Genomic DNA, 21,730 nt, shown 5'->3' with positions numbered 1-21,730 from the left:
GCCTTTAAGGGGCGGGTGCACGGCCCGGGCGCTCGCTCCGCGCCCGGCGTCGCTGGGGGCCCGCGGGACGCGGCGACAGCAGCGGGGGAAGGAAGATTTGTCCCGCCGACATCGCCGCCATGCAGCGCCGGGTGTTCGTGGTGGGCGTCGGCATGACCAAGGTACCGCCGTGTCCCGGCCCGGGCCTCGGCGCCGCCCTGTCCGCCGAGCCGGAGGTGCCGCGGGAGCCGCCCGCGCCCTCCCGGCGCGGCGGAGCCCTCACGGGGCGCGCGGGCAGAGCCCGGCCCCGCACAAAGCGCAAAGCTCACCCCGCCCGGGGCCTGCGGACCCGGCCAAGGGGAAGGCGGTGCTCCACAGGGCGATACAGCAGCCCTGCGGCGGGCACAGTGGCCCCGCAGCCGCCGGCCCAGGGCCCGTCCCCGGGCAGGGCCCTGCAGGGTGTGCTGGGGCGGTTCTGGTCCCGGCCCGGGGTTGTGAGCGCGCGGCTCGCCCCGCTCAGCTCCTCCCGGGAGCAGCTGGTAGCCAGGTGGGGCTCTGCTCCCAAGTAACAAGTGATGGGACGAGAGGACTTGGCCCCAAGTTTCCACAAGGCGGATTTAAGGTTAGAGTTAGGATTAAGTAAAATTCCTTCACTGAAAGGGTTGTCAAACCCAGGAACAGGCAGCCTGGGTTTGGCAGTGCTGGGGTAGCAATTGGACTCGATCTTCAAGGGCTTTTCCAGCCTAAGCAATTTTATGCTTCTCAAAGAGGACAAGTAAAAAAACCACTTTTGTCTAGACAGATGAATCTCAAGATAACTTTGGTATTTTCTAGAGTAGTCAGAAACTCCCTGGCCACCTTTTAAATAATAACTTTTTGTCTTGTTGCTGCATGGGTCTTTCTCCAGCATGTTGTGTGATAGGGGAGGAACTGAAAGGTTAAAGACAATTCTGTTAATTGTGGTTATTGGACTAGATCACAGAATGTAGTAATAGTAGTTATTGAGCTCACTTGTGATGTCCTCATGGAAGAGACAAGTAAAACTTGTCACACACCATATTGCATCTTAAGTATTTTACAATAAAATCTTTTAAGTCTGTATTGCTTGTCTTTGATTAACACTAATGATATAATGACTACTAAAATTTGTTATGTCTTCTCACAACAACAGTCCACGTTTCCCGTGTAACTGTCAGCTCCCCAGTCTCTGCATTTTCAGATGTGGATCATCTCAGTTACCACTTGAGCATGACTTGAAGAATTGTCAGTACTCTCTTCTCCTCTCTGTTAGCCCAAGCAGTATCAATCACTCTTACAGACTTCTACAATGATCAACTCACCAACTGTTTTTTCTTATGACCTTTGCTCTGTTGGGTCTCTGTCTAAATGAAAGGAAGCACTGCAGAAAGTACAGCCAAGTGGTACAAATGACTGGAGTCAGGGACATAAGCAGAAGGAGGCAGCAAATAACTTTCATATGCTTACAGGGGACATCAAATTTGTAGGATTATAAGTAGTTAGCATGAGGATTTCTTTTAGCAGTGACACTTTGTTAGTGATGTAAAAATCCAAACCACATGTACTTGTAGTGGTCTCTAATGAGTCACACTACAAAGAAAATAGAAATGCCACCTCTATCAGTGAGGAGTAAGGTATAATAAATTCTCTACAAAGAACAAATATTTTCTTGTTACAAATAGGATTATAACAAAAAAAAAATAAAGAAGTGGAAATATGTATCAAAGCTTCAGTGAATATTGTGATGAATTGGTGAAGATTATAATTATTCTATGTCCCACCCAAAGGCTTTAGACAGGATTATTGTCCATCTCCATAGCCATGTATCTTCTTTAACAGTGACCAGAAATGGCCCTCAGCTCCCATAAAGTTGCACTATTTTCTCCTTTTAGCCATTGCAGGGTCTGGCAGCAGTACTTGGGAATTGTAAAGATTTTGTACATGCACTTTTGGGTTAATGAAATTACATCTTTTGCATTATTTAAAACTTATTTCTAAATCAAATATAAGGCTTTTAAATATACCAATTTGAGCAAAATATGAATTAAATCTCACTGTTATTTACTCTCACCTTGTTTTCCTTACTTTTTTCTTGCCAGTTTTCAAAGCCTAGTGAGAAGAGTGCTGATTATCCTGACATGGCTAAGGAAGCAGGTAATTTAGTAAGAAAGCATTTTGTTTGATTCCTGATGCTTAGTTTAGGTCTTACAGCCAATATTTTATTATACATATAAAGGAAAAGCTGATCTAAAAAACAGATTTAAAATCAGAGCACTTTTACCAAATCCATAACTGACCTGTCCAGGTCAGCCCTTCCAGGCTGAAGTCAGCAGGATAGCTTTAAATTGGATTGTGCACTTAAATAATTGAGCACTTACCTATATTATTCAAAACCTACTCTCATTGGGATGAACAACCTTAGTTCATGAGCACAGAATGAAATGCATGAAATTGATTGGGTGAAATTTTGAGATAAAGAAGCTTGTTTAGAACTCAAAATACTGTGAAATTGTCCTTATGAGATACAAGACTATATTAATTGTTTGCACATTATAATAAAGGATTTCTACAACTCTCATTTGTGAATGCAAGACTCATACATACTACTCTAGGTTCGCTTGTTGTGGTTGTAAAAGCTGATTTTTTTTTTTATTTTACCTTCAGTTTTAAACTTTTTTTCCAACTTTTAAACTTTTTTTTTAGGCCAGGCAGCTTTAGCTGATGCTGGGATTCCTTATTCAGCAGTGAAGCAGGCATGTGTGGGTTATGTTTATGGTGAGTATTATTGTTTTATTGGAATGTGACTTCTATGACAATTGTAGACTTACGTGTGTATCAAGTATGAGCAATGGCATCAATAAGCTTTCTATTGAGGGGAAATCTATTTCTGTTCCAAAAAGATTTTTCCATTTACTTTCCTTCTGGTTCTCTATTAATGACTGTGTTGTGGCAAGTGAAGTAGGGTCAGTCTGCTGTGATACCTAGAGCAGCTCCCAAGCCACACCTCTAAGACCCTTCTGTCCAGTCCAGTTATGTCCCTTTTACTCCCAGCCTGTGAAACAGAAACAGGACAAACTTCTGGCTTTAAAATCTGAAGAGTTTCATCTTGTTTCTGAGGTTCTTTAATTTGAATACCTGAGAGCCCTACTCAAAGTGACTGCTCAGAAGTTCAGGTTTACAGTTTAATTGGTAGCAGTGCACCAATAGCACTGCACATGGCAGTGTATGTGCAGCAAACGAAAAAAAGCAAAATTTTTGTGAGTTTGTACCTTATTTTAATGTTGTATTTCTATCTGAAGGTGACTCAACCTCTGGGCAGAGGGCAATCTACCATGGTCTAGGTCTAACTGGCATTCCCATCATCAATGTTAACAACAACTGTGCTACTGGATCCACTGCTTTGTTCATGGCCAGACAACTTGTAGAAGGAGGTGGGTTGTTGTGCTCTGTGCACCTAAGAGATTGTCTGGGATGCTGTAGGATGGTGTGTGAGGATGTACGTATCTTTTCCTGTGTCATGAGCTGTATGAACCCAGTCAGTTCTGCCAGTTAAATGTTTCTGCAATAATTGTTTGGAGGAGTGCAGAACAAGTGGCATTACAGTACTCCAGGCACTAGATTCTCCAGGGTGAAAAGAAGAATCTGCTAAAAAACTTAGATTTTTTCTTTTAACTTGAAGTTAATACAAGTGTTTAACATTTTTGGAAGGGAGGGGAGAGAGCAGACTGACGGACCATGCTTGAGTATTTCCTCCTATTTTTGCAGTTCCTTTGTGGACTTTGATACTTTCTTGCACCGATGCTGATGTTTCTGCAATGAGAACTATAGTACCACTGTATATGATTGTTTAGTATTTGTAGCTGAGACATAAATGCTTGGTTGTCTATGAGAGTTGCTGTCAGACAGTTAAAAATAAACCCCAGTCCTGTAGTGATCTTTCATTCTTAGGTATCAATATCTTTGTATCAATACCTTGTCTATTTTACTTTGACTCTTTCAAAAAGGAGGAAGGAAGAGCAGCTGGTAGGTGTTTGTGTACATATCTTGTAATGGAATAGTTGTTAGTACGTAGTGTCATTTATAAACACATTGTGTTTTAAATAGCCACATATTTTATTTTATTCTAAGGTTTGGCAGATTGTGTTCTGGCACTTGGCTTTGAGAGGATGGCAAAAGGATCTCTTGCTTCAGGTGTAAGTGTCTGAAACACTTGATATGTTTGTACATGAGATACAGTCCATCATTCTCTGAGATGTATTGTCAATATACCACTTGCTTTACTGTGTTGCTGTAGATGATGACAAAAGAAATCATTTGTTTCATCTAAATAATCTTTTCGTGAGTTTTGTGATTCTGATGGTAGCTATGACATACTATAAAAAGTAAATTATAAAACATTCCATGTGAAATTTATGTGTCATGTTTGTTGCATTTTGCCAAGATTATGTTAAAGACTGGGTTAGTGGGGGAAAATGAAAATACCAGATAAAATACTGAAGCTTTTAGTAACTGAAGTGTCTTTCTCAAACAACACAGCAAATCAAGAAAAGATTCTGGGTCTTCTGGTCTGATACTTACTTGATTGACCTGTTAACACACTCTCCCAAAAACTAAGAGCTTCTTGACTCTTATTTGTTTTTACTGGAGAAGTATGTGTGGGTTTGTTTGTATTTTGCCTTAAGGCAAGCAATATTAGAGCCCATATGTCATTTAACTGCAGAACTGCCAAATTTGATAATATATTCAAGGAGTTTGGGTGAAAAATGTTAAATTTAGCAAGTGATAAAAATGAGAGAGTTAGCTTTTAACATGCTTTAGGATATTTAATCTATGCTTCATTGAAAATACTACTAGGGTATTAATTTTATAACTTGAAACTATATAAATGATGGGATTTTAAGTGAGGTGAAAAATACCCAAAGTCCCTTGCTGAAAATAGTGACTGTGATAGAAATCATGTAGCAATGATTCTTGCCATGAATCAGTGCAGTGGTTATAATCTCAAGCATTATCTGCTTATTTACTTTTTTTATAGATGGGAAATTATCAATATTTATGATTATATCACTGAAGTGCAACATACTGCACAGAGACTTGTTAAAATATTAGAAAAACCTCTAATTTCTTTGAAATCTGTGACAGTTTTGTGGTGGTGTTGAAAAGAAAAGGAAATTATTATTTGCTTTGTATTTCTGTTTTCAGTTTGCAGACAGAACTAATCCTATGGACAAACATTTAGAAATTATGATAAATAAATATGGCCTAGCAAGTGCTCCAGTGGCACCTCAGATGTTTGCAAGCGCTGGCAAAGAACATATGGAGAAATATGGTCTGTTAACATACATTTTTTCATTGTTTTCTCTTTATGAAGTGATTTAAAAGTAATAGGATTTTGTTTTAAGAAATGGTGGCATTAAGGTTGCATAACTCCCTGCATTTTATCCCTGTACCTCAGGACAGGTAGATGGGCATGGGGCTGAGCTGTTAGGCAAAAGCTGTTGGGTATTTGATTTGATTTAATACCTGGCACAAGGCTGCTGCCACTGCTGTTTGCTACCCCCTGACAAGATAAGGAATTGTCTCCAAGATAACAGCCTGGCCTGTTGTGCATCTTTTATTTGCACTTTTAGGCTATTATATGAAAAAATATATGCACTCAGACTCTACAATTTCACTGCAGCTCTTCTGCACTGATAAGAAAATGATCATTTAAGTTAAAGTAGTAGAATAATACATGAAATAAAATGCACTTTTTTCTGTATTTTTATGAAAGTATTAAATATGTGAGTTGGTTGTTCTGTCAGCTAAAACTCAGCCATGTTTAGTAGTCTATATCTAATTTTGAAACCTCAGCTGAGTTCTAAGGAAAGTCTTCATCACAGTGTGTCTCTTGTAAAGATGCTTCTGAAAATCAGAGTCTTACAACACTATATTTAAACTGTTATGTCAGCAAAGTAAATACTTTGAGTAAACAAAGTATTTAAACATATTTTTTTTTTTCCCCTTTTCAGGGACAAATCCAGAATACTTTGCGAAAATTGCATGGAAGAACCACAGCCATTCAACCAACAACCCGTGAGTCACGTACTCTACCTCTATAGTCAACATCCCTGGTTGTTAAAAAAATTCATGCACAACAAATTAGTATTTTTAGAATATATTCAGAGTATTTCCAGCATATGTTCTTTATTATGAAATGAGAAAATAAATGAATTGTTCTAGAAATATATGAAAAATTAATTCTCTATCCAATGCCTTATACTTTGTAAAGAGAGCTCTATAGCTGCCTAGTAGTGTGATACTAGTATGTGTGCTGCTCAATCTGAGGTGGCATCTGTGTGTTTTCCTTAGGTATTCCCAGTTCCAAAAGGAGTATACGTTAGATGAAGTTCTGCATTCTCGCAAAATTTTTGATTACTTGACTGTCTTACAGTGTTGGTAAGGAGAGGACTTTGCATTGTGAAATAGATCTTGATGTTAAGACAAATATGGTAGGACATCTATTTAAACAAAGTCTGGTTTTGTGGCAGTTATAATTTACAGATTGCTTTAAGTAGAACTTTTTATAAGTAAGACAAATGTGAAAACTCTTGTCATGACTGAACACTAGATACTTGCTCTCAGTGTAATATTCTGAGCTGAAATAAATTTTGTACTTTGGGGTTCTCATGTAATTCTGTTCTTTTACTAATGTGCATCTATTGCTGTTAAATGTTAATTCTCCTCTTCAGCCTTTCCTAAGCACTCTTGGAATGTATATATGTTTATAGCCAAGGAGAAGCTTTGATTTGTTCTTAATTGAAAAACTTTAGTGACACATTTCTATTTCAATACAATGATTTTCAAATGTCTGGTATAAATATTACTGAAAGTGTCCAGTAAGCACTGATGGAATTTATAGTTTCAGTGGTATCAGCCAAAGAAAGTGGGGTTTTGTTTGTTGGGTTTTTTGGTTTGTATTAAAATATAAATCTATGGAAGATCAACAGTCTAATGAAGATTGACATTACTGATTTAGAACAATAACATCATTATTTTTCTTTCAATCAGTCCAACATCAAATGGTGCTGCAGCTGCAATTTTGGCTAATGAGGAGTTTGTGAAAAGGCATAAGTTGCAGCCAAAAGCTGTGGAAATTGTAGCACAAGTAATGAGTACTGATTATCCAAGCACATTTGAAGGAAACAGTTGTATGAAGATGGTAGGTTTACAATTCTGTATTCCATGGTACTCTTTGGGGTGGTTTTTCTGAGTTTCTTTTGTTTATAGTTTTGGGCTGGTGTTTTTTTTGTTTGTTTGTTTTTGTTTGTTTTTGGGTTTTTTTAGTGTTTTTTTTAAGTACCTGCAAGTCCTAGTGATGCTAGAAACATTTTCATCTAAGTGAGCAAACATAATGCTTTGTGGTGACTGTAAAATTGATTTCATTTGGACAGATATGGAATAAGCAAGGAGTATGATTGTGGAATGACAATAAGTAACATATAAACAGGCTATCAGAAACCTAGTTTTTAACAAATTATTTACAGGCTATCTTTTAAGCGACTTTAACAACAAAATAAAATTCCTTTCATTTTTCTCTTTATAACAGTAATGAAATTTAAAACAATCAGGTGGCTCATAGAAAAACGTAACATGACAATTTCAGGATTTGTTTCAAATCTGTTGGTCTGAATCATGCAAAGGAACAATTTGGGTTGTGATCAAGATTAAAGAAGTAGAGGATATTCCCCAGAAAGGTTTTGCATGCCAACAATAACCCTTAGAATGTGTTATTTCTTTCTAGACATTTTTTATTGTATGAATATCAAACTCTGACACGTGATGCACTAAAATAAATCGGAATACTATCTCCTTATTTCACTGACAGGATGTATAGAAGCACAGTTAAAATTAGGTGCAAAAATTAAACTGTGAGCTATATTTCTGTAATGATATTTTAACATAGAATTTCTCCTTTTCTCAGGTTGGCTATGACATGACTAAAAAAGCTGCACAAAAATGTTTTGAAAAAGCAGGGCTGAAACCTACAGATGTTGATGTGATTGAACTTCATGACTGCTTCTCAGTTAATGAGTTCATCACTTACGAAGCTCTGGGACTGTGTCCAGAAGGTAACAGCAGCAGTGGAGATAATTATTTTTATTAAAATGGAAAGCACCAAAAATACCCAAATTAAGAACTCATGTGATTTCAGTCTTAGGCCCCTTTTTTTTGGAGCTGTATTCTACCATAATCTTACCCCAAGATTTCCCTCCATCTATGTATTTCCTTTTAAGAATATAAATATAGGAGAAGATTTCCCTGTGAGGGGCCTTAGCAAGTCACTGATCTTTGAAACAGCTTTGCCTCAGAGTTATTGGCAAGTTGTCAACATGCATCTAAAGTCAACTGTGTAGCAATGCTCAGTCCAGTTTAGTTTAATGTCAGTGAATTTTCTGGATTTACAACAGATTCAATGGCAGTGAAATTTAGCCCTGTGTATGTAAGTAAAATCATTAAAATTTTCTGCTGAAGAGGGTGTTTTATGATTTCAAATAAATATTGCATTGAACTGCTATTTCAGTTCATGATATAATTAAATTCTAAACATATTCTTGCTGTGCATAGATTATTATCTGATACAATCTTTCTCAAATTTGTTTTTAACTAATTGTGAGGAAATACCATATTCTGGCACTAGGTGGTATATTAAGTCTGAGCTTTCTCACTGAAACAGACATTTATGGAATTCCAGGAAGACTTATGTGTTTGCCTTTGAATGTTTGCTTTCTACTGCAATTTTTGCTGTGTTTTTATGGTATCTGCAGCAAAAATGGTAAATGTTTGACAGGTATATTTCAACAGGTACATTAAACTCTTTAGGTTCATTCCTTTAATTGATGCAGAATAATCTTAGTGCTACTTGTCTATTTGACTAATTAGCCTTGTGCATGGTTATTTAATAGTGCTGTTCTCACAACCCTTTGTCAGTCTGGCCTTAATAGTATATGAAACTTATCTTGGAATGATAGACTAATTAGGCATAAAGATTAATGAAATGGCATAAACCACTGTGGATTTAGATGGGTAAGTCTAACTTGGTGTTGTCATTTAATGGCACCATGGAACCATGACAGACCTTTTTTAGACTTCAGTGTTAGTAATGTAGGCTGAAGAAGCTGGTACAAGAATAAATGAGTAAGAGCTGGTTAAAAGGGAGAATTGTCTATAGTCTGGAAAGCTGAACAATTCTAAACATTAATTTTCTGAGTGGTTTCATTCACTGTTTTAATGTCTTAATACAACCCAAGGTACCATTAGTTGGCCTTTGTGGTGAGGGATTGTGTTCACCCTCCTAGTCCTAGGGGTCACAAATTACAGCTTACAGAAAATATAGTTATCACTGCAGTTTCATGAACAAAATATAAATAGCTTTATTACATTGATTATATAATAATGCTGTATATATCTATAGAACAATTAAACTGCAAATTAAAAATAACTTTTGTACCAAATGCTTTGCTTTCATGTTATGCTTTCTCCAATGGTATAAGCAAGTGTCATTAATGTAGTTTTGCCAATTTTTCCTCTTTGTGAAAGATGAGCTGTAACATTTCCTAGGGTTTGACTGACATGCAGCATCTCTGATAAATTACAGCAGAACTGAAAAATCACTTACAAATAAAAAAGAACATTTTTCTTACATGAATACTGTTTTATAGGAAGAGCATGTGACCTGATCGACAGAGGAGACAATACTTACGGAGGAAAATGGGTTATTAATCCAAGTGGTGGCTTGATTTCCAAGGGACATCCTCTTGGTGCCACAGGTATGCAAAACCTTCATTTAATCACACCCATTACATAAGAGATACAGCTCTTGAGCAGGCAGGTGCTTACCAGTGTGTTTGAAACATGAGGGCCTCAAAGCTTCTTCACAATTTTCTTTCCAAATAATCCAAGTGTTGGAGCAATTTAACACAGCTTAACCTTTCCTAAATAATTTTTCAATAGGACAACTTCAGAATAGTATTTGAATAACTATTCTAATATGATGTCATCCTTTAAAATTCTGGTTTTGGGGATTTTTACTGTCTCTGAATAGCCTGTACCATTGTTAGCTGTACTAGAAGCCTATTTTGTTAAGTCTTGGATGTCAAAATATTTATCTGATGTTTACAACAGATAACTTGGTCACCATTTCCCAGCAGCATAGATTCCCCCCCACCTTTTTTTTTTTTTCTCTTTCTTTAAACTGTGTTGGATTTGTGAAGATAATTCACCCTCCTTGTTTGGAAATGAGAAGTTATCAGGAAACTGAAGAAAACTGAACCTTGTGAAACACCAAATTTTAATCTGAACAGTTGTAACCGTGAGATACAATATGCAGTTAAGTGTGGGGGCCAGGGGAAGTGTTAAGAAACTTTAGAGAAAAAGGGTTCCAGAAAAATGCGACTGTGGATATCTGTAACGGTGAGAGTATTGCATTGCCAGGTTTATGTTAATTTTTGTCAGTTACACAGTGATAAAAGCAGAGACGCTTAGTGGCATTCTTGCTTTTCCAGTGCCATGGGATGGAGGAAGAGTCAGTAAAATGCAGAAAATGACAAGTCTTAGCCTGTCAACTTCATTTCTCTTGGAAACAGTCTTGAGGCCAGTTATATGCTAAACAAGGGTCGTGTAAATCCTCTTAAATATCCAAACCATTCCAGGGCAGGCTGCACCACAGTACACACCCTCTCCTTGAGGCTGAGAGGATGTGAATGAAACCTGTTCCTTCTCATCTATGACTGGAATTTAAAATTTCTTAACTTCTCCTCTTCATAGTGTTTCAATTGGCAATATATACAGTTCAGTGCATGAAATGTAGATTCTTTGCCTTGTCCAAAGACCTGTGCAGTAAGTTGTCCAGGTTAAGGGAGAGGAAGAGACTGGGAAAAGAGAAAAGTCTGAGGAACATGCAGAGGAGGGCAATGGAGCTGGGGGAAATTCTGGAGCAAAGATCCTGTGAGGAATTCCAGAGGCAGCTGGGGGGGGCTCAGCCTGGAGAAGAGGAGGCTCAGGGGGGACCTTCTCACTCTCTCCAGCTCCATGAAAGAAGGGTTGTAACCCAGACAGCTGGAGACACGATGAAAGGACATAGCCTCAAGCTGTGCTAGGGGAGGTTTAGGCTGGACATCAAGAGGAATTTTTGCACAGAAGGGATGGTCAAACATTGGAATGGGCTGCCCTGGGAGGTGGTGGAGTGTTGAAGGGAAGACTGGCCATGGCACTTAGTGCCGGTCTAGCTGACACTCGGTGCTTGGGCATGGTGGGCTCGATCTTGGAGCTCTTTTCCAACCGAATCAACTCCGTGGTTCTGTGCGTGCGGCGGGACCGGGCCCTGGCTGCGGACCGGCGGGTGAACATCATCAGTGTCAGGGCTGCGATGCAGTGGGCTGCCCGTCCTTCGGGTTTGCAAGGTCGGCCCGTTCTCTGCCGCCGCTCGGGCGGGCGGGTGTCCGGGCCGCTGGGCGTGCGGCGGGCGCTCGCTGAGGCGGCTCTGCGCTCGATGTTTCAGGGCTGGCGCAGTGCGCGGAGCTCTGCTGGCAGCTGCGCGGGCTGGCGGGGCGGCGGCAGGTGCCGCGGGCGAAGGTCGCGCTGCAGCACAACCTGGGGCTCGGCGGCGCCGTGGTCGTGACGCTCTTCAGGATGGGCTTCCCCGGGGACGGCAGGTGAGCCGACACACGCCGGGGGCTCCCCGGCACGGAGGGAACCGCGGGCCGCGCTGCCAGGCCTTCCGGAGCGCCCGGCTGGGGCTGCGCACAGCGCGGGGACAGAGCGCTGCTGGCCCAGCCTGCCTGTCCTGCTCCCTGCAACCGCAGAACTTCGCTGTTTGGAGTTACTGCCGCGGCTCCACGGGGAGATTGCCCTGTAAACCAAAACACGTGTGACTCTTGTGTACCTGCAGCACTGCAGGTCTGTAATGAGGTTTAAACTCACACACTCTCGTGTCACATTGAGCTTTTCAGTGACTCTCAGTGCTCAGACTGCCTCGTAGAAATGGCTCTTGTAAGGAAGAGTGATGTTTGGAGGAAGAAAGCTACCAAATAAATTAAAATAACATTCCAAGACTAAAACAGGACACATTAAAGTTAATTAATTGACACTAGGGATCTGCCAAGATGCCACCAGCAAGACATTCATGAGAACAGAGAACCCACTGCTGTCATTGCTACAATGTTAGTGGTTTAGCTCTGTGAAGGATTGCTTTCAGCCATGTTTCACATGATAGTGTAATTCCTCAGAATTATGGTGTGTTACTGATTACAGAATTTGCATGTACAATTATAGCCTATTTCAGGTGAGAGAACACTGATATGAAGTTGTGTGCACTCTGCTGTAGCTCAGTGCTCGAATGGACAGGAATTGAGAGAAAACACTTAAAATTTGTATTATTCTGGTATTTTAGGGAAGACTTACAATGCAGTTCCCTTTACATTTTCACTTTCAGATTTCCTTAGAAAGATTGACCTGCTTATTGTGGGTATTATGGCTTTTAATCTCAGTTCTTTGTTTTCTTTGAAAACCTGTGAACAGCAGAATTTATCATACACTGGCCTTTCAGAAAGAAACACACCCCTCCCTCCCAGCTCATATTTCTAACATCTGTTTCAGCTAAACCTGTGCAATTCCTGGGAGGTGACAATATAACCTGTGGATGAGGTGATGAGAAAAACCACTGAACTTTCAAGGGCTGCAGCAGTGACTTTTTGTAGTGTCAGTGATAATTCTGTCTCTTTTTTAATCTGTAAAAGGTTTTACCATGTGGGAAAAAAATATAGATATGGATTCTCTGCAAACATGCTCACATAACTTGTCAGTGGGTGTTAGTACAGTTTTAAATCTGAGGGGAAAGACTGTTAGAGGGACTACACCTTTTCCCATTGCTTTGAGCTTTGTCTTTAAAATTACTGTCACTTTATGGAAAATGTTGTTATTTTTATATCATCAGTCTTGAGGTGCGGCTAGAAGTAGTCCTGTTTCATGTACAGATAATATTTCTCCTGAAGAACTTAAGTCTAATCTCCTATGGCTCATTTCACCTTCACGGGTGTTCAGAATTTTTAAAATACTGTCTTAAGTACAAGACAACCCAGAGAAATCTTAGCAATACTCATTTCATCTTATACTAGAGAAGCTTAAAGCCCTTTAGTTCTCCCAAAGGCTCTGTGTGGGACATCCCTGACACAGGGAGTTGCACCAGTGTGTGTCAGACTGGAATGGAGCAGTGGCTGATGTGCTCAGACACCCCTTATGTAAGTGAGTTATGATGTGCATTGTGTAATTAAGGGAAAGGTGGTGAAATTCCGTGTTTATGAAGATCCTTCACATCACTTGCCTACAGTACAGTTAGTGACTGGTTCCAGATCAAGCCTGTGGCTTTAGTAATGGCTGGTAAGAACGTGCATCAAGGCAGCAGGACTTGATCAGTTTTGCATTAGTTTTTGCAACAGTTCTGCTTTTTGTTTGGTGGCTTTTTCTGAGCCTTACAGTTTCCATCCTGTTAGTACAGCCTTGGTTTGTTAGCAAAATGGATATATCTCCTTCAGACAAGACAGTGCTTTTTCTGAGCCTTACAGTTTCCATCCTGTTAGTACAGCCTTGGTTTTTTAGCAAAATGGATATATCTCCTTCAGACAAGACAGTGCCCACTGTTGCTACCTTGTCACACATCTGCAGGGCAGTGTCAGTACCACCCCAATAAGTTCCAGCAACATTTCCTGAGCAATTCTGTCACTTCAGCAGTATCAAACCTGACCACAGTTCTGGGCTCTGCTGCCAAGAGATGGTAACAGCAGTGAGCCTGTTCCTCCTGCTGCTTGAATTGCCGTTTCTTTGGATGTTTCTTTGTACTTTGGCTCTGTGTGCCCCTGCAGAAATCAAGAATTGGGTTCCATGTTGCTTTCAGGCCATGCAGGGTGATTTCTCCAGAGTATCAGGAATAAGAGTAATGATTTACTTAAATTATAAAATTAATCTTCAGTTCATACACACAGAACACCCAGATATCTGGAGTGATTGTAGTTCAGGCTGGCAAGAGAGCAAGCTTCACTTTGATACCAGAGTTGCTTTATACTGATGAACTGTTTCTTGCTGGTGTTAGGCCTATTGGTGATCATTTGATGTTGCAAATGTGATTAGAAGTGTTTAAATGAATGGGGTTTTTGTTTCAGCAATGACCGTATTGCAGCTGTGCCTCTCAGTGCAGCTGTGGATGGATTTAAAGCACACCTGGTCTTCAAAGAGATTGAAAAGAGGCTCCAAGAGGTATTTAACTACTTCTTTTACCTACAACAGGATTTTAATTGACAGCAGAATGTGTGTGAAACCTGTTGGAAATGTATTAGCATCCACCACTTCTTCAGAACTGCTCATTGAAACAAATGCTATAGATTTGGATTTTGCCAGAAACTTTTACACTGTGCCATGATTTTAAGTTACCTTTTTTCCAGATAGTTCTTATCTGCATAAGAATATTTCAGTGGAGGCAAATTTAGATTGTATGTGAGAAGCTTGCTAACTAACCAAAGAAACTTTGTGTTTGGTGTTAGGTGCTTGCTTTTTAAGTGTGATTAGAAGAAGAAATTGTATTTTGTCAAACTTATGTCAGGACAAGGCTATTAGAACCATTTCTCTTAGTTTAATAGATTTCAATATAGATAGTCATAGTTTGAGGTTTTTTTGTTTGTTTAGATTTTTTTTGATGGTTGTTTAAATGATACCTAATGGAGGGAATAGATACTTTTATATTAGTAGAAATGGTGAAGGTTTTTTAATTACTTCTGTTGAATTAAGACTAACTGAAAATTATGTTAAATTACTTTCCCATTCTGTGTCATTACAGGAAGGAGAGCAATTTGTTAAGAAAATTGGTGGAATCTTTGCCTTCAAAGTAAAAGATGGTCCTGGTGGGAAAGAAGCAACTTGGATAGTAGATGTGAAGAATGGCAAAGGTTCTGTGGCAGTTAATTCAGGTCAGTGCTCTTTTGTTATGCCATTGCACAGCACACATAAAACTAACAAATACAGGCTCATATTCGTTCAGGCTGTAGCGACCTTGAGCAAAAATGATGTAGAGCTACCTTAATTTTAAACTTTTCTTATTATTGGCAATTTTAATCCATGGTGTTTCATACCAAGAACTAAACATCTTCTACACTGAATCTTTCTAGAGATAATAGTGTATTTTCTTAGAGGCTACAGGTAGATCTGTCATATGATTTCACAGGAATCAGAATGGAAAAAAAGAAGTGAAAATTAAGCCTCAGGGATTTTGTTGTTCTCACTGCTTAAAATTTAGGCCAAAAGTGTAATTTGTAGCTGTTTCTTCAGTTGCTTTGTTGGAGACACTGGTAAGCAGTAAACTGGTCTGCCTTGTCAAGTTACTTCTCCTCTGCAGGTAGTTAAGCAATAAAACTTGATTGGTTTCAGTGCTGTACCAGTGACATAAACTTCAAGTTCCATTCTGAAAAAGGCAGAAATAAAAAATAGACTGGGTGGTGTTGTGGAGCCCCATAAAAATATTGAAGACACGAGATTGGTACCCTTGCCATGAATATGTCTTGTCTTGAATCTGAAGTCATACACCCTAGTAATGAAAATGAAAAAAAAAAAAACAAAAAAACCAAAGGTAAGAGCCAGTCCTCAAAATCTGATATATCCATGAACCTGCATTACAAACTTTTAATTAAAAACATGACAGGGGAATTTATTCAGAAATTCATTGTTATGTTATTACAAAAAGAAGACCACAGTCTTCTGTTGCATGGGAAACAATTCTATCATAGATTTCAGTCTAATAATAAGATGAGTGCAGGAAAAGATGTATGCAGGTTTTAGGTCTTTGATTTACACATCAGTATTTATGTCAGAGTTTATTAAAATAATTTTCCAGCTTACTTCTGGTAAGAAGAAGATCCTAGAAACTTCTGTACTTGAATTAATTCAAATGAATGTTTTCAGAGTGCACATGTTGTTCCCATGGAAGGAGAGGGCAGGAAATGCCTGAAATGTCTGTAATGAATATCTTGAGAGTGTCACAGGGGAAAACTCATCTATTTCAAGCTGATCTTCATACTAGCAAATATAAGCTTGATAAAACTGGAAGATGATTATCAGTGCTTGCAATGAACATTCTGTCTGGATACAAGTAGATTATTATTTATTTTGAAGGAATTAATTTGCTTAGCTTTTCAGGAAGGCCCATCTTTTTTCAGTGTTGGGGTGGTCTGTGCTACAAGGTGGCCCAGCTGCCTGTTGGCTTTGGGTGGCCTCTTGCTGATATTTTTTAGTGGCTCTTGCTTGTACATACTTCAGGAATCATTTGCTGACCTGTGGTCTGAAAGGATTCTCCATGTAGTTGTAGCTCCTATAACTGTTTTCATTTCTGAGTTTGAATCTTCATTTAACTCCTGTCTTGCAGATAAGAAGGCAGATTGTACAATCACAATGGCTGACACTGATCTGCTGGCACTCATGACTGGCAAAATGAACCCTCAGACAGTAAGTACAGCAAAGATGATCAGGGAACTGGATGGTTTGTTTTGAATGTGTTTAAGTTTGAATCATCAAACTTCATCATTCATCATTTGAATGTTTTCATCCAAAACTGCCATGGCTGATCTGAAAAATGACAATTCTTGGTGTGCTCTGAACAAATCACCCAAAGTGGGATTCATCAAGAAAGGACAGGGATGTATGTCAGATATCCTGCAGGGATGTGTCCTGTGCTATATCCCAGGAGGAGATATAATAGTGCTTGGTTTGCAGAGAAGAGGGGCAAGCCAGTTTTTGCAACTGGCCATGAGAGAGAAGGAATGTGGGCCTCTCTTTGGAGGGCTTTACCCCCAGAGCTGACATTAGTGTAAGGAGTCATCTTGATGCTGGAAAGTAGAAATTGAGGTGAGCATCTACTGAGTGCCTGTCATTTGTTGTTGTTGGGTGGGGAGTTTGTGGGGTTTTTGGTTGGTTGGTTGGTTTATTTTTTTTTATTCCTCTGTATGCCTAAAGCAGTCCTAGTGTACAAGTAAACCAGATGTTTAAGTTAATTTTAAGTTGCTGTTCTGTGCTTCCAAATTTGAAATGCTCTGGGTAACTGTTTCAAGATTTTCATCTGGTAACCATGGGGTAAATTCTGCAAACTCAAATGTGTCTAGGAGCATTTTTAAGATAAAACACATTATTGAAATGTTGTAATAGACATGTAGAAATTCAGAAGCAGCTCCAGCTTTACATCTACAGTTTGGGTATTTTGGTGCATGCAGTTTATCACCTTACAAGGTCTGGAGGAAAAAAATCCAAATTTTCTGCATGTCTGCTTCACAAACAGACATTTGTAAAATTGAATTGATCAGGAGCAAAGCCAGTTAAGGCTGAGGAGGATTGAACTAAGAAATCAGTTGTGGCACCTGCTGTCACTGTGGCTTTATTCTTTGCAGTTGAAATAATGAGCTTGTCTGCTCTGAGCAGTCACCACCCAAACATGGGGTGTTCTGCCTGCTCCAGGTACAGACCTGTGGCTGTGATAATCTAAGAAACAAGCAAGTTTATTCTCTTTAGGTGTCAAAAATATAATAAGAATACAGCTTCCTCAGTTTGCAGTTCTATAGCCAGACAATGCATTTATTGCTGGAGGTGAGGTGCCAGAACTGTTGGAAATGCCAAACTGCTCATCCATAAGAATCCATAACTGTCTGGAGGGGTGCATTTGGGATAACATGTTGTATTGCATTTCACAGAATCTTTTTTTTTTTTTTAGGCATTCTTTCAAGGCAAACTGAAGATTTCTGGGAACATGGGCATGGCAATGAAACTTCAGAATCTACAGCTCCAGCCAGGCAAAGCTAAACTTTGAGTTCAGTAGAGTGAATAGTCAGTACTTGATATTCTTGACAAAAAAGTAGAATTAAACTAGACATTATCAATAATATGGCACAGCCTGGGTTTGATTGGACCTCTCTCACCTAAATTCTGTGGTTAGAGAACTTAAATCTCTTAACAATTCCATTGGTTTCTCTATGGCTAAGCTTGAGGCACTAACACTTACAAATGGTACATGGTGGGGCTTTGTGAAAGCTTTTGTTCTAATCAATATGGACAATTTTGTAAAAATTAGAGCTGAATTAGGCTGCTTACTGTTGTTGAGGTTAGTTGGGAAGGAAGAGAGGAAAGTTATAAATAGTTTGGCATAGCAATGAAGTGAGTTGCATTTTTTAAAGACTGTAATAGCAGATCATACAAATGCTTTCAGACTTCCATTCTATCCAATTTGCTGCTGCTTACATTAAAATGATCTTGTAAAGGGGATCTCTAACAACGTTTTTTTAGAAGAGGTTTTAGGAATTTGCTATAAAATACTTTTCTTATTACTACTTTGGAATTAAAAAATAAACAAAATATCCAGAAGTAAGCAGGAACTAGAATGCTGCTTGGAGGTTTACAGGATTTGATAATTCTTCACCTTGAAAAGAGATTAGATTTGCCAGGAGAGCAGAGAGAGAAGATAATCAGTATGTTACCTGTTTTCTCCTGGTAAAATCTGGTGTTGATCATGATGAAATTCTTGTCAGTTATGTAAAAGCTTTAAGTTCTGTTTTGGGAAAATGTATTCTGGTTGGAAGTTTAATAGAGAATTAAATATACTTTTCCTGTTCTTCTGTGTGTCTTTTTCTCAGACTTATAAATATGGATTTCATGTTAATGTACTGAACTGAGTATTTTATTTAGGTTGTCACAAAGGACACCTGAAGGCATCCACTTTTTCCTCCTCAGGCATTGTCAGTACATCATCCATAAATTTCATCTCAGTCCAGTAGGCACATCTCACATCCTCACATACTTGGGCTGTGGCTGAGGAACTTACACTGAAACTTTCACATTCCTGACTTAATCAAAATAATAATAAAAAAGAGCAAATTCAAGCCAATCGTTCTGCCTCCTATTGGGAATGGTGACAGATTGCTGAGCAGTTAGAATGGCTCTGCTGCATCAGACCAAAAATCCTTCTGGCCCCCTGGATTTTCTCCCTGTTGATACCTTGGAAGGAAGATGAAGATGGCCAATCATCTGTTTACTCAGAGTACTTTCCTAACTACCACTGATTGCCATTTTTTTTCCCAGCTCACCAATTTGAGCCAGAATTGAATATGTCTGGATTCAATCCAGTCTGTCTTTCATGAGTTTGTCCAGTCCCTTTTGGAATCCTTGGACAGCTTTTTTAGCATGGCTTATGAGTTTCTGTACCTACACATCATATAGAATTTAACTTACTCCTTTTCTGTCCTGTACAGTGCAGTTTTTTGTACTCTTAGTTTTTGGGGGCTTTTTTGTGGGGTTTTTTATTTTACTGGAAGGACAGTGAACAGGTTCAGAGCACTCCTGGTGTTTATATTCTTGTCCTGTCACCTTCAGGCTTCACAGCTTACAGAGAGGTCATCTGTTAACTGTGTCACATGGAGAGACCCTTGTAACCATCCAGGTATCCTTGCTGTATGTGGCATTCCAATTGTCCTGTTAAAAACTTTTTAAGGTACAAGAGCATTTTCTATCTATATTTTTCTTTCTCCAGTTGCTTTTCTGATCACTCCTTGTTTTGAGATGATCTTTTCTTAGATCTCTTAAAACTGGGGGCTCATTCCTTTCATGCTAACTCAGTGCTTATTTCTGCACTGGGAAACAAATATTTTAAATTATTGTTCTATATGCATCAGTTCATTTATACTGAATTTCAGCTGTCTTCTACTGCCCACAAACTCAGTGCTCAGGCCTGGTTTTTAATATCTGGATGAATCAACATTTGTGACCCCACTGTTCATCATCTTTTCCAAGGCATTAGTTTTCTGTTAATTAGGACAAATATGGCATTGCTCCACTGTAAACTTTTACAAGTACAATCTGGTCATATGAACAGTTTCCTCCTGAGCATTGTTTATTGACTTATCTAAAGGATTGGAATAGATAGGAGTCATATCTCTCAAATGAAGGCAGTGTTTAACTCTGTAAAATAACACTTGCTTTTGTATTCACTGCTTTTTCCTATGTTCTTGCCATTTGGCTTGTGGGTTAAAACAAAGGGGACTTACAGGATTGCAGCCATAATTCTGTCCAGAAAGCAATTTGTTCCTCCTCTTGAATTACTGATACTACCAGAAGAACTCTGAGATATCTGTTATGCAAGCTAAGAACATGCCTTTTTCAAGAATTTTGAGCACACACAAAATACCTTTGGCCACTGTTGGCCAAATTAATTTTGAAATGTAAACAAGGTACCGTTGATAATAGTAGTCCATCCCAGTAACAGTTCAGGTAAGATGTGCTCAGCTGCAGAATGAGATTAAGTTCTTTAAGGGGAAAAATTGCACAGAAATGTGAAGGGAAAAAAAAAGTGAAAAAATATCTTTGGAGTTTGTTTGCTACTAAGAGGAATAATGTCCAAGGCTAAGGCCCTTATTTTTCCCTCATTGAAATATGGGTTTGCACAGGCCTGGGGCTTTCAGGCTTGAGCATTTGCAGCTATGATGTTCTTAAAACAAAAATCCCAGCTTAAACCTTCCATTCCCATCAGCAGTAGGTAGAGGGAGTAGTGCAAAGGTTTAAACAGCCTGCAGCTGAGAGGACTGGTCAGGCTGGTATTTCTGCAGGGTTTAAGGAGATGAGTAAAGGACAAAGTTGTGTATTTACTCCATTTACCTGCTAATGTCATCTTTTGACATCTGTCCTGTGTTGCTTCACTTTCAATACCTTCTTTTTGTTACAACTTGCTGAGTAATTTTTTTGTATAATACTTCCTCTGATTTTTCTGGGAGTGAGGGAACAGGTCTTTTTCTAGAAATCCCAAATCCTCCATGAACATTCTGCAGTCTTAGAATATGACAACTTTGAATAAATAAATGTTAGAGTGGATACAAATAATACACCTTCACGAGGAAAAGCTCTGTGGTACAAAGCAGTTTTTGACATGAAGTTCTGTTACTCATTTTTTGCATAACTCAAAGCATTACCTAAGTCTCTACCATTTTAGAAATCTTGCTACAAAGGTTTTCTTTCTCACTCCCTAATGCTCTGTTGACCAAGCAGCATTAAGTTCCACTCCTCCAGCTAAAATCCCCTGTAGCTTTAGATCAGCCTTTTTTGTGAAGTTTATGTTATTGCAGTTGTGTTATGTTAACTGGATTCCTTGGGGACAGAATTAGAAAGGAAGCTGGAGGTACCAAAATGTGGCCAGTCACAACATAGCAGTGCTTCAGCTTTGGTTTCAAAGGCCTTGTGTAAAGGAAAAAAACAAATTGTAGTCTTCTAGGCAGAGGGTTTTGTGTTCTGAGCCTTCCAGCTCATGTGAGGGGCAATCTCAGCTTTAGACATTAAAATGCTTGGGAGGGTTGTTCTTCCTTCATGGACTCTGGTGAGCACCCCTTGCCAACTCTTGGTTTGGGTTTTTTTCCCAGCTATAAGTGTGACAGACAGAGGTATTGTCAGGTTGGCAGGTATATCTTTATTTTATTTTCCAAAATACATGTAATTTTTGCATATTGGAATGTTCACTATAATGAAAAAAGCAAGAGAAGCCTGACATGATTTGTCACAGCTGGAGCCACTGAGATGACACCTGACTCAACAGATCTGGCTTGCAAGAAGTTGAGTGAATGCTGTGGTTTTGAGGCACAGATTTTAATTTTAAACTTTTACTTGAGTTTTGTCTTTTCAGCTCTGCTAC

General features: G+C 39.1%; 1 protein-coding gene across 1 annotated transcript; it reads left to right on the top strand.

The window, feature by feature from the left end:
* The first annotated feature begins 6 nt into the window (after positions 1–6).
* SCP2 (sterol carrier protein 2) lies at positions 7–18,659 on the top strand. The gene is made up of 16 exons (XM_021529571.2): positions 7–161; positions 2,097–2,151; positions 2,701–2,772; positions 3,297–3,428; positions 4,126–4,190; positions 5,200–5,326; positions 6,009–6,072; positions 6,349–6,435; positions 7,048–7,198; positions 7,961–8,108; positions 9,699–9,806; positions 11,537–11,690; positions 14,193–14,286; positions 14,864–14,993; positions 16,442–16,521; positions 17,777–18,659. The coding sequence occupies exons 1-16, from the start codon at positions 120–122 to the stop codon at positions 17,870–17,872; spliced, it is 1,605 nt and encodes a 534-aa protein (XP_021385246.1). The 5' UTR covers positions 7–119; the 3' UTR covers positions 17,873–18,659.
* Positions 18,660–21,730: the final 3,071 nt, after the last annotated feature.

The sequence above is a fragment of the Lonchura striata genome, chromosome 9 (assembly GCF_046129695.1).
Source record: "Lonchura striata isolate bLonStr1 chromosome 9, bLonStr1.mat, whole genome shotgun sequence".
NCBI classification, from domain to species: Eukaryota; Metazoa; Chordata; class Aves; order Passeriformes; family Estrildidae; genus Lonchura; species Lonchura striata.
The sequence above is the reverse complement of the archived record's forward strand: the minus strand, read 5'-3'. Positions and strand labels throughout refer to the sequence as shown.

Excerpts from the sequence above, each read along its gene's own strand:
- SCP2 (XM_021529571.2), top strand. The coding sequence starts at position 120 with ATGCAGCGCCGGGTGTTCGTGGTGGGCGTCGGCATGACCAAG. Across the intron at positions 2,773-3,296 it reads ATGTGTGGGTTATGTTTATG|GTGACTCAACCTCTGGGCAG; the intron begins GTGAGTATTATT and ends TTCTATCTGAAG. Across the intron at positions 8,109-9,698 it reads TCTGGGACTGTGTCCAGAAG|GAAGAGCATGTGACCTGATC; the intron begins GTAACAGCAGCA and ends ACTGTTTTATAG.